Below are 13,629 nucleotides of genomic sequence, written 5' to 3' on the forward strand. Positions count from 1 at the left end.
TCAGAACTCTATTGCTCCTGCCAATACATCACAGTAATTACTAAAGTTTCTGCTGAAAAGCAAATCTCTTTTTTCAAAATAGCCAAGTAATGACTAAGAAAACTAAATACACAGTTATTATGGAAGAGCACTCAGCAACTTTATTGTAAAAGGTTCAACAAAGCTTTCAACCTTCACAGAGCTCTTAAAAAAAAAAATCCACATGCATACTGAATTTGTCTTGAAAATTGCTAAGCCGCAGAGCCAGAGTTAGTTTTGTAAATTCTGGGTCATTCAGCCAAAGGGTTCCAGAGACAGAACTCCCACAAAAAAAGAACTGTGACAGGCACATGAGAGAAAGTGATTTGCATATGCACGAGACTGGTACACCAGATGCCTCATTTGACCAACTATGCAGAGGAGCTCAGCCTACATCAATCACTTGCTTGCTTACAGGAACAGACTATCTTGAACCTGAGCACACATTCTCCTTTTTCTCCCCACAAAAACTGAGTTCAAGTGCTGCTTTTGGTAGATTTCTGAGATAAATTTCAGACTACTTTCTGCTTGTGCCCAAGGGCTTGTTTTCGGACGTTCTGCTTCAAGTGCTAGCAGCATTAAGGAGGAACAGCAGTGACTGGTCTGGTCATAGGTCTGCTTAAATAGAGCTCTGTGTTTAAAAGCCCGCTTTTCAAAGTACTCTAAAATCCATGTACATAAAGGAGGTTGTCATGAACAGTGGTATACCACAACATGGGGTACTTTGTGGTACCAATTTGGAATCATTTGCTCAAGAGGTTCCTCAGACACAGCCCTACGAGTGGCATGAAGGAGCAAGAAGGAAAGCAAAGCTAGTAGCTGAGCAGCAGTGTGATGTATTTAGGAAGTCCATCTATGGCCCCCATCAGAGGTGCCCCTCAGTCATGCCCCCTCTTTACCATCATTTCCTCAAACAAGGGAAATTCAATGCCAAAACCTTTATTAACTAAAGTTGTCTAGCACTGCCTTGTGCCTCACAGAACATGGAGGGAAGAGCTAAATTTGAATTTCTGAAAACAAGGAAATGCAGAGTTAAGGTTGTTTCCCATCCCCCTCCCTCCAAATCTTATCTCTGCCCCATGAGCAATATGCTAACCTGTCCCAGTTAAAGATCATATAACTATATCCTTCCTGAGCACATACAGGACAGCAGGGGAAAAATGAACAAGGATAGCATATGGGGAACTCCCAAGCCTTATCTTGACTAGGATAAAGGCTGAGGTTAGAATGGGCTAAGCCTGACTTACTATTCTTGACCACTTTGCCTATTCCAGGCAAGCCCCTAAAGACTTGACAGATGTTGATAGCTGTTTATCCTTGTCTTAAGGATTCCCTGTGGGACATCACCTTTGGTTACTCCAAAATGAGCCACATAGTGCAGCCTGTTGGCACACCTCAGTGCTAGAACTCCTAGAGCAACAGTGCAGGACAGAAGGCAGAGAGGATGCATGATGTGTGAATGCCAATGCAGATATGGAGTGCTGGTGAGCACTAAGAATATGCAAAAGTGTGTTAAAATGGGGTGAAATATTACTATCCCTCTATATTCTTGACAGACTTAGTGGACTGTCGGACAACGGTAGCCATTCTAGTGGCCCTCAAACTCTAAAGTTCTTTCTAGAACTCTTTCAAACATTGTTACATTATAAAACCAGGAATGGCCTTCGCGACTATCTAACAGGACCTTCTGTGCAACAAGCTCAAAACACAGGGATCCCTCATTCCTCTAGTTGCAGCTTCACCTCTCAGAAAACTGGCAGCTTGCTGCAACTATTACTTGGGGCACTGCAGCTACACCTAAATGAGAGGAATGAGGCTAAAGAATTGGTTTGGAGACAAGGCCACACAAATTTTGTTAGTGACAGGGTCAAGTTTGATTTGGTGCCAGTGCCTATTGCCAGCTCCAGGATGACAGAATTAAGGTTGGGTGCAAAATATAATTATTTCCTGATTTTCAAATTTAAGTTTAGTGATACTCCACATTCTAGAAAAGCAAAACTAAGCAATCCTAACTCTAAATCAATGATGCTTTTTGCCAGTGAACAGACTTTGTTTCTTGATAGGCAATATATATTGTTGGTTCACTTCTGCAGTATAACATGATTTGTCTTAAAATGAGCACTTTTGGGGAGTGCTACCGCACTGAACTTAATTTCCAGAACCACTGCAAAACCTAGTAAAAAGCAGTATCCTGGCTTTACACCTCCTAGAACAGGACTGACTACTAATTGGTTTATACTTCTTTACAGAGTGTTTAACATCTTTCATGCATTTTACGCTCACAACACTCTTATGAGAACAACAATTACTGATTACTAATTTTCAGGTGGATAAATCTATGTAGAGAGATTGAGACATAACCAAAAACAGAAGAAGAGGAAAAACAGTCAGATCTGGGATTAAAACACAAACTTCTGGCTCCAAATTGTATGTTGTAACCACTAAACTATTCTGTTTCTCTGAGAGTTTGAAAAAGAAAGTATGCATCAATCAAGGATCTCAAATATAACACCTGAATACAAATCACTACCTTGCTTCTTGATCTCCTCTTTCCCCCAACAAGCTTCATGAACCGGTTGTACTGCTCTTCTTGATTTGAAAGGTCCCGGATTTTTCGGATTTCCTCTTCTCTTTTTCTTCTCTCCTCCTCCTCCTCCTGTTTCCTCTGCTCCTCTTCTTTTTGACGTCTTTCTTGTTCCTTTTGCTGCTGCATTTTTTTCCATGCCTTTGTTTGCTGTTTCCTCAAAGCTTGCTTAGCTTTAAATAAAAATATATACAGGTAATTGCACCTCATTTCTTTAAAAACCTCCATACATATCCAACACAAGTCCCCAAAAGGTTACATTTTGCAGAAACCCTAAAAGTTTTGAGAATGAACGGTCTTAGTGAGTGCAATATGGTGGTGAAGATTTGGTATTAGTATAAGCCTTACAAAGCAGATTACATTTTAGATTTCAGATGGACGACTACTGCTAATCATTTTAATAATGTTAAGCATATTACCTGCAGTGCTGGTTTTTTTGGTTGAATGTGGTTTTGTACTGGCTTTGACTTTTTGCTGAACAGTTTTAGTCTTTGTTAGTTTTTCCTTGCTTTCCTTCATCACCTGCTGTTCTTTCTGCTGCCATTTCTTACTGGCAGACTGAAGTGCAAGAAGTCTAAGCTGCAATTCAGACATCTCTTCCTCCTCATCCAGTAGCTTCTTTGAGGATGGGAGAAAAAGAGGGGAGAGCATAATTGAAAAGTCATTAAATTTGTCATTAATTAAGTTCACAAAAGTCATTTTTCGCACAAAAAGACTTGAATGCGCAATTAGATTTCTATAGAGGCAAGCTTAAAATCCCACTCCAGATTTCATCATGGTCTTTGAGGATTTATGCTACCTATTCCTAACGTGTGGCTTGACTTTACAACAGAGAAGAAAAGAACCAGAAGATCATGCCACAAAATACAAGATGATTTCAGCCAGAACACTCTTACCTTTTCAGACGTAGCATCTGAAGTGCTAAGCTTTCGTACTAATGTTTGTTCTTTCTCTTCTACTCCTTTAAAACAAAATAACCCATTTTTATAAACATGGCAAAGCTTCAGTTCACTTAACAGAACTACACTAAAACAATGTGCAGAACTGAACCCAAGATAGTTTATTAATATCATTGAGGTGTTAATACATTAGTATATTAAAAATAAAATTGCTGCAGATATGTACTTTGATCTTGCTTTGAGAAGTAACACCCTGACAGTACAGACTGGATCTTCGCTCTTTTAATAGTTTTCCATCTAAGGTATTTTTCCCCTATGTTTTTCTTTCTGCTTCTATGGAACAGTCTTCCCTCTGTTTATCCCATAAAGAGGATGAAAGCAGTGTTTGCCAAAAGACAGGCTATGTCTACACTACCGCTGTAAGTCGACCTAGCTGGACCTATGCAACTCCAGCTACATGATTAACGTAGCTGGAGTCGACGTACTTTAAGTCAAGTTACCGCAGGTTCTACACTGCGGGGGTGACTGGGAGAAAATCTCCCGTCAACTTACCTTACTCGTCTCATCAGGGGTAGAATACAGGGGTCAACTGGAGAGCAATCTGCAGTCGATTTGGCAAGTCTTTACTAGACCAGCTAAATTGACCGCCCGTGGATCAATCTCAGAGCGTCAATCCCTGCCGTAGTGTAGACCTGCCCACCGGCTCAGTACATCACTGAGCACTCATCTCCACTGGAATTAAAGAAGCTCAGTACCTCCCAGTAGCTGCTCAGAACCTTGCAGGATTAAGCTGAAAACTCAAAGCTGGAGAAGAACACTGGTGCACCTTCTCCACCTCCAGCGAAACCAGTTTTAAGGTTATCACTGGCCTGGTATGTAGTAAAACTCACCAGCTGAACTCTACCCTGCAGATATGCTTGACTGCCCACCAGTCACATCGCCATCAAATGGGAGGGGAAAAACAACAACAGCGGATGGATCATTCTCCAAGATCAGTGGGTCTCGAACTTTTTTACTGGCAATCCCTTTCACATCACAAGCCTCTGAGTGTGACCCCCCTCCCAATAAATATATTTAAAAGTGTGTTTAATTTAACACCATTATAAATGCTGGTGGCAAGTGGGGTTTGGGATGGAGGTTGACAGTTCACAACCCCGCCCCCCCATAATGACCTTGCAACCCGAGGGGTCCCGACCCCCAGTTTGAGAACCCCTGTCCAAGATGCTCTCTTCTCCATATAAAAAACCCTCTTAGAGTGTGTCCCTGCCCACATGCCAAACTAGGAAAAGAGAAACTGACAACCCACTTTTCTCCCTGTTCCCAAAGTCCTAGCAGAAGACTCTTCCTAAATATCAAGAAAAGTAGATACAAGGCAAATGCAATCTCAAAACATAAAATAGAAATTTTAAAAGATACAAATGGTATATAGCTCACCCTGGAGATCTCCCTGCTTGCCGTGCGCTTCAAAAACAACAACAACAAAAAAACCAAACATATGAGAACAAGGGGAAATGGGATGATGCCAGCAATGCTTTACCTTCATTTTCTTCTTAAATATTTCAAAAGCTTGTTACACAAGCCAGACCAACAGACCATAAAAGTGTTAAATAAAAGCACATGGAAGACATTGTAAAAGCATCTGAAACCATTTTAAAGATTTAAAAAATTAACTGAACAAGCTTCTCTTGTCGTGGGGGGTGAGAGCACAAAAGGATTGCAGTACTGATTCTTGGGTTAAAACTTTATGCTAAGTGAAGCTTGGTATGCAAAGAAAGCTAACAGCATAGCTGAGTTATAAACTTTTACATTAAAACGCTAATAAGCCCTGAAGCATAAAGGCAACAGTAGACACCACTAAAATATAGCTGATGCTATTAATAAATCCAATAAATTTCTCAATCTGCACTTCCATCCTTTTCACCTCCAAACTATAGCCTAGTTAGCCACAGAACATGTACAAGTATTTTTCCTAATACCACATGCCTCAACACTGAACTTTAGAGTTTCTCTCCATGCCCCTTCAATCCATGAATTCAAGGTGAGAAAAGGTGCAACTAGTGCTAGTTGTGGCGATAGGAGTTTCTACAATGTGGAACACATGCTCCCTAAGGCTATGTCTACACTACTGCGGTAAGTCAACCTATGCTACGCAACTCCAGCTATGTGAATAACGTAGCTGGAGACAATGTACCTTAGGTCGAGTTACCGCAGGGTCTACGCTGCGGGGGGGGGGGAGGGGTCGACGGGAGAAAATCTCCCATCAATTTACCTTACTCTTCTTGTCGGGGGTAGAATATAGGGGTCAACCGGAGAGCGATCTGCAGTCGATTTGTTAAGTCTTTACTAGACTCACTAAATCGACTGCCGGTGGATCGATCTCAGAGCGTCGATCCCCGCTGTAGTGTAGACCTGCTTTTCCCCAGAGATGGACCAAGACTAACGCATATCACACAGCTAACAGTCATATGGTAAAAATATATGGTTAACAGAATAGGGCTACAAACAGCACCTTAGGGTATTCCACAGAGAGGAAGATATAGAGCCTTCACCTGAGTAAAAGGAGGACAGTTAAAATTAGCATTAAAACTTTGTTTTAGAATTAAGGCCTGATTTACACAAGGAAATTAGGTCGGTATAATTACATTATTCGGAGTATGAAAAATCCACAATGCAGTTAAACCAACCCAACCCCCTCATGTTGATAGAGAATTCTCCAGTCAACCTAGTTACTAGCTCTTGGTGATACAGGTTACCTACACTGACTGAAGCCCTCCCATCGGCATAGGTATTGTCTACACTGAAGGCTGAAGCTGTGCCCCAGTGGTGTTTTAAGTGTAGACAAGCCCTAAAATAGCTCTTCAGCTATAATGCACCCATAAGGGCCTTGGATTCGCATTTGATATAAATACCCTGTGATACAGGACGTTTTCTTATAATCCCCTATGCACTGCATGCAGCCCTGAATAATATACACTCATTTATCTTACAAATACCTACCTCACTTGAGATCAATTTACAGTTGTTGAAATCACTTGGGATGCTCTTGCTATCAGATCCTGGGATAAAACTAAGATTAGTGACAGGGCTCTTAGCTGAACGCTCTGCTTTTACAATGTGTTCCCTTGAGTGTCCACCAGAATCCAAGTTCTGATAAGTCTCAGGGCGTGGTGCAAAGCCCATTTATTCTGTTTTGTTTCTGGTTAATTACTATGCATTGTGCTTATTAATTTGGATTGTGTATTATCATTTGACCTTCAAAGGCATACTGGAGATACTTGTGGTACTGGTCATGCAAGTATAATTTAACAGTGGCTTATGTAAACTGTCTACTTTTAATATTTTTTATGTAATGGGGTTAGCTTCTACCATGTTAGGTACTAAACACGAATTAAAAATAAATTGTGCATCCAAGGATTACAGCATTCATTTTACCACTAGCATGTCCAATAGCAAAAAAAGGCTAAGAGGGGATATGATTGGTGTATTTATGGAGAACAGAGGGGTAAACATGAGGGAGGAAGAAGAGCTATTTAAGCTCAAGGACAAGTTGGCACAAGAACAAATGGGTATAAACTGGCCAGGAATAAATTTAAACTGAAAGTTAGAACACTTCTAACCATCAGAAGAGATTCTGGAACAACCTTACAATAGGAATAGTGTGGACAAGCAACCTACTTAGTTTTAAGCTGGAGCTTGGTAAGTTTATGAACGAATGATATATGGAGTTGTCTGTTACCGCAGAGGACTGGACTCAAAGCAGGAGATCCCTTCCAGCCCTATGTCCTGCAATACAGAGTTAATTCATCTTGTGTTTAAGTTCTTATTTTTATGAATTTGGGGGTTGGGGGTGGTGTTTTGTTTTTAAATAGCTCCTTTTTATTCCCCCGACTCACAGGTGTGTCAGTTTTATTCCTTTCTCTACTTATTCACTCGTCCTATATTATACTGGTTCTTGCTCTATCACGAATATACGACTGCTCCTGTAAGCCTGGTATTAAAGTCACATCCACACCTTTATCATTTTACATTGATTACTGTAATAATCTTTTGGGCTTCCGTACCTTTCACCTTCCCCTGTCCAGATTATCTAAAGTACTACAGGTAAAACCATTTTCCTTAACCACTTATTCTCTCATTCCCTTCCTTTACTGGCTTCTTATCTCCTGTTGTATCATGCTCAAGCTAATCATCTTAACTCTAAATGCCTTTGTCTTACATTTCTCATGCTCTGATGCTTTGTATCTCCTCAGATTCATGCTTTCTTCTGTGCTGTGTCTACAGTTTAGAACATCCTCCCACTTCTGTTCATCATGCTTCTATCTGGCCCTCTTTCAAACCCACTTCTTATACAAATCTTCCCTACCTCTTTCCCCTAATGATTTCTCCACTTCTTTTCCTTACCTGAACTCTTACCGTGTGTTTTGTTTTATATTACAACTTAAGTTCTTCCGGGCAGGAACAAGTAACATTTATTACACTACAAGAAACACTTAAGAGATAAAACCTCTCACCCTAGAGTATATATGATTGTCACTAAATTTCAATCCTCCCCTTTCAGCTTTAAGAGATTTCAGAGTAGCAGCCGTCTTAGTCTGTAGCCACAAAAAGAACAGGAGTACTTGTGGCACTTTAGAGACTAACAAATTTATCTGAGCATAAGCTTTCGTGTGCTACAGCCCACTTCATCGGATGCATAGACTGGAACATACAGCAAGAAGATATCTATGCATCCGATGAAGTGGGCTGTAGCCCACGAAAGCTTATGCTCAAATAAATTTGTTAGCTTTAACAGAGACAGTTTTGCCATTGCACATTCTAGTCTCACAAGAAGGAAGCCAATAAGGAAAAGAGAAGGAAAATAGAAGAGGAGATGATTAAATGAAAGCCCAAGATTCCAATTATGAGCATGATGCCTCAGGCTGTCAATTTAGCATTAAAAAAAAAAAATCCTCAAGAAAACGAACTACATTTCAAAAGCAGTAAATTGGCTCTTCGCACTAGTTATTCCACCTATTCTTTTACACTGTTAACAGCAATGCTTCCAGTGAAATTTAAGGCTGCCACAGCTCTCGTTTTCAAAGGGCTTTTTTTTGTTTTTGTTTTTTTAAATAAAGATAGCACATGTTACAACAGTAATCAATTTTGAGCTTGTCAAAATTAAATTACCATTTTTCAGTTAAAAAGACCAGCACTAAATAGCATAAATTTAATCACTCAGAGCCTTTTATTTAGGATGCCACAGTCAGGAGCCACCAAGTATGACATCCATGTTTGGCCTTCAGGTGATGTTACCATAGTAATAAAACTATATTTTTTTAAAAAGTGTTTCCTTAGGCTATTATAACAATAAATTGTTATTAAAATCCAAACAATTTCAGTTTTATGTGCTATTTGTTTCCTTTCTATAGTTAGTTAATGTGGATAGGGGAAGAAGGCTGATTAGACAACTAGTGATTCATCAATTTCACTTTCTGAGTCTCAAGCACTAATATAGTGTTGAAAACCCAAATATAACAGAAGGGAAATATTCTAATGTTGTTCTCCTGCCCTACTCTCTCTACAAAGAAGTTATTTACATTCAAGTTAGAAAATGTTGTGAAAATATTTATAATTTATTTTATATTTTGGATCAATCTTTTAATTAAATGTTGAAGATGTTATACTTCAAGACAAGTTCCAAATTTAAAATAAGTTACTTGATGCAAAACCACTCTCTTTTAACAATATCAAGTTTCAAAGAGGCACAACTTTCCCAAATATCTAGTAGAATCACAAAGATGCTTGCTTTAACAGGTTAATGCGGACAGGAATGTTCGATAGTTACCTTGACTGGATTCTGTGAGTTCAGATTTTTGTGACAGCTGTTTTGTTCCATCTTTAGTTTTTTTCAATCTGTTCCTCTCAGCTGGAGTAGACAGTTTTTGCCTGAGAGGTTTCAGTTCAAATGCCTGAAAGGCTATAACCTGATTTTTCTCCTCAGGAGACACTTCTTTTATAGCTTCTTTTGTAATACTGACATTTTCTACAGCTATTTGGTCCTCAGCGTTTGCTGTTTTAGCATCATCTTGGTGCACAGTTTCTTCTCTGTTATTCAGAGCCAGTTTTTCATCTTTATTAATATATTCAAGCTCAAGCTGAATCTGCTTGTATTTCAGAAGAAGATCCTCAAAGCTTTCTTCCACACAGTTTTCATTTTTAGATGAGTAGTTCTGTTTTCTAGATGGGGATCTTCCAAAAGTTTTGGCTGATTTATTTATTAAGAAAACTAAATTGAATCCATTTCTGCCCTTAATATGAAAATACAATCAATGATGATTAAGCAACAATATGTAACAAATTAAAATGTATTCTCCCACTAAAGTAATTTTGTATTATAACTTCATATTGAACTCTCCTCCCCATTTTCAGAAACAGAACTTAATTTGTCAAACACGTAACAATATGCATATTTTATACATTAGTCTTAAGAACAGAATATAAAGTTTACATAGTAATCACACTTACGCACTGTCAAGTAGCATCTTCCTGCTCAATTTCATTAATTCACATTTCTTTTATAGGATACTTTACAACTGTTCTCAAATGTAGAAAAATCCCACCCTTTGAGTTTCATTTTTTAAGACTTCTGTTTACTCTTACAGCTCAAGGAATTGCTCAGCAAGTCTCCTTCCTCTCCACCGACAACTTCCAACTCACTGGAACTGCAATGGTGGAGGCTGATAGGGAGGAGCTCACCTGGTGGTTAGACTTGCTCAAAGCAAATTAGTGAGCGTCAGACTTCTCTGACAGAAGTATGACTCAGCCACTGACTCTCTCTATGTGGTCTTGAATAAGTTACTTAACTTCCTTCTGACACAGTTTACCCACCCATAAAATACTGAGACCAAGCCACAGCACAGTTAAAATCTGTAGCAACCGTGTCCCAACATCTGAGCTAAAGCCACGGATAATTACCACCAACAACTAAGAAAAGTGCACAAGGAGCCAAGGACTCCAGGAGCTATCATTAGAACAGTCAGGAATACACTAGTGTGCTTTGGAGCCACTGCTCAGGACCAAACCTTTTGGTTCACAAGGGGTTGTGCATGCATTCCCAATGGACACCGCTTTTCTTTAGGGTTATGGCTTGGCAACAGGGGCCTGACGCACAGCCCAGAGCAGATAATGGAAAGACTCCTGCTGACTTTCATGGATCAGGCCTTGAGTGCACATACACAATTCTACAAGAATGCAGAATTATCTTATCTTATTAAAGACTGCATTTCCTGCCATAGTGACACATGGAAGATTTTTATAGTAATGATTATTAACATTAAGATTGTATATACTAAAAGTGCCTATTATGATTTGAAGAAGTCATGTAAATATATTTATTAAGAAATCAAAGTACTTGCCTTCTTTGAAAAGCTATTTGAAATCCGATATAGAGAACCAGATTATATTATTACTGCTACTAATAATCTAAACAGCCTTCTAATACACCGTTGTACCAATAGCGTGTAATACACGCTATTGGTACATTTACAGACTGCTGAAGGCACTCAAGATATTCCTTGTGCTTTATTGTTTACATGAAACCAGGACCCAGAAATTACATCTCTTTGGACAGGTTATAGCCAAACTAAGTGCCTATCATTGTTTCTTATCCAAATAAACACGAGTTCTTCTAAATTTAAACCAAAACTTTTTGGCACAGTTAAGCGTGAACCAAAGACAGCAGAAGACCCTCTAGCATTTTGAGTTTAATAAAACGTCTATATTAGAACTTCTTTTACTCTAGTCTAAACTTTAGAATGCTAACATAGCTATTTAATAACTCTTCTGTTGGACTCTGCATTAGACTAAACACCTCAATTCTCCAAAAGTTATATTTATACAGCAAAAAAACTATTTTAACCTGATAATAAGTCAGCCTTGCTCCTTGTGCAACAGGTGAACATTATGATAATTTAAGATACTTTTCCACTAGGGCTGATGTGTACTAACAACAGAGCTAAAATTAAAGCACAATGAAATTTCTGTAATCTGTGAATTTAAACATGCTGTGTATTCAGATACAGAACCATAATTATCCACACAGCATTTCAAAGCAAAGCCACCCTCATGACCATGTGGGCACGAGTGACCTGAACATATCAGTATGTTCATCTCTGAGAGAGGTTTGAATATCTTTAAAAAACATCCTCCAAAAACTGCTTAGATTATTCTAGCAAAATATTTACTATTGCCATAACATGTCGAGCCTCAGCATAATGATCAACCAGGATGAACAGCGTACAAAACAAAACCAAAAAACTAAGATAGTATATTCAAAAGTGCCTATTATGATTTGTAGAAGCCCTGTAAATATATATTAATAAGAAATCAGAACTACTTCAGAATTCTGTAATGGATAATCCCAAACCACCATAGGTGAGATATTTGCAAATTGATAAACATTGCAAAGGTAAAAAGTAAAAATGCCCCTTACACTGGTAATTGGGGGGGGGGGCATTAGCAGACAATCCTAAAGTTTGGTTTTTTTCTAAAGTATCTTTATGTATTTTTTTTTTAAGTCTGCTTAATGTATTATTCTGTATCTATTGCTCTTCTCTCCTGTGGGATGGCCTAAAGGTGAGGAACACTAAGAGGATTAGAGAGCATGTTTTGTTTTGTTTTTTTGAAGAATAGGTAAAAAATGGTAGTGGAAATGCCCTAATGTGTCTCAAGAGTGGAAGTGGTGAGGAATTCTTAAAAATACAATTTAAAACATTTACACAAATATCATATAGGAGACTAGATTAAGGACAGGAAACACAGATACAAATACGTGGAGATAAAAAAAAATAAACAGGCTACAGCTGTTATCCTTCAAAACATTTTGCAAAACCTTCATTCAGAGCAGAAGAGCCAGGCAGGTTAAAGAAATCCTCAATTCAGCAACTAAAGACTGATGAAAAACAAACAACAGAAAGAGTTTGAAACTTATCTCCCCATTTAACCTACAGATTTGAAATTTCAGCCAAAAAAAAAAAACAATGTACAAAATATAAGATCAATCATACTGGGTAGGACCAATGGCCCATCTAGCCCAATATCTTGTTTTCTGTCAGCGACCAGAACCAGATGCTTCAGAAGGAATGAAAAAAACAGGGCAATCTTGACTGATACACTCCATCATCCACTCCCAGCTTATAGCAGTTGGAGATTTAGGGACACCGAGAGCATGGGATTCTGACCCTGACCACCTTGGCTAATACCCACTAATGGGCCTATCCTCCACGAACTTATCTGAGTTTTGAACCCAGTTAAACTTTTGGCCTTCACATCATCACATGGCAGTGAGCTCCACAGGTTGACAGTGTGCTAAGTTAAGTACCGTACTCTATTTGTTTTAGACCTGCTGCCTGTTCATTTCATTGGGTAACCCCCAAGTCCGTGTGTTATGTGAAGGGGTAAATAACACTTCTCTAGACGATTCATGATTTTTTAGCTGTCTCCATATTCCCCCTTAAGTAGTCTCTTTTCTAAAATGAATGGTCCCAGTCTTTTTAATATCTCGTTTGGTAGTTGTTCCATACTCCTAATCATTTTTGTTGCCCTTCTCTGCATCAGTTCCAATTTAACATATCTTTGTTGAGATGGGGTGACAGAACTGCACACAGTATTTGAGGTGTGGGTGTAGCATGGATTTATAAAGTGGCATTATATTTTCTATCCCTTTCCTAGCAGTTCCTAATATTGTTAGCTTTAATTATTGCTGTAAATTGAGTGGATGTTTTCAGAGAACTATCCGCAGTGACTCCAACATCTCTGAGTGGTAACAGCTAATTTAGACCCCATCATTTTGTATGTACAGTTGGGACTGTTTTTTCCAATGTGCCTAATTTGCACTTATCAACATTGAATTTTATCTGACATTTTGTTGCCCAGTCACCCACTTTAGTAAGATCCCTCTGTAATTCTGCTTTGGACTTAAACATCTTGAGTAATTTTGTATCATATGCAAACTTTGCCAACCCATTGTTTATCTCCTTTTCCAGATCATTTACGAATATGTTCAAAAGCACTGGTTCCAGCACAGATTTTTGGGGTACCCCATTGTTCACCTCTCTCCATGGTGAAGACTGGCCATTTATTCCTACCCTT

At 38.8% G+C, this 13,629-nt stretch overlaps 1 protein-coding gene across 4 annotated transcripts in view; it reads right to left on the reverse strand.

The window, feature by feature from the left end:
- Nucleotides 1-13,629, reverse strand: part of ZFC3H1 (zinc finger C3H1-type containing) — a 59,087-nt gene that overhangs the window by 40,957 nt on the left and 4,501 nt on the right. For 3 of the 4 annotated variants that reach the window (XM_044978775.1, XM_044978785.1, XM_044978758.1), the window contains exons 2-5: nucleotides 9,326-9,745; nucleotides 3,499-3,563; nucleotides 3,022-3,220; nucleotides 2,549-2,775 (exon numbers count right to left, since the gene is read on the reverse strand). In XM_044978775.1, coding sequence (XP_044834710.1) covers nucleotides 2,549-2,775; nucleotides 3,022-3,220; nucleotides 3,499-3,563; nucleotides 9,326-9,745 — 911 coding nt within the window. The remainder of the gene's footprint in view (nucleotides 1-2,548; nucleotides 2,776-3,021; nucleotides 3,221-3,498; nucleotides 3,564-9,325; nucleotides 9,746-13,629) is intronic. The other variant, XM_044978767.1, reaches the window with a different exon arrangement.

This window comes from Mauremys mutica, chromosome 1, assembly GCF_020497125.1.
Source record: "Mauremys mutica isolate MM-2020 ecotype Southern chromosome 1, ASM2049712v1, whole genome shotgun sequence".
Taxonomy (NCBI): Eukaryota; Metazoa; Chordata; order Testudines; family Geoemydidae; genus Mauremys; species Mauremys mutica.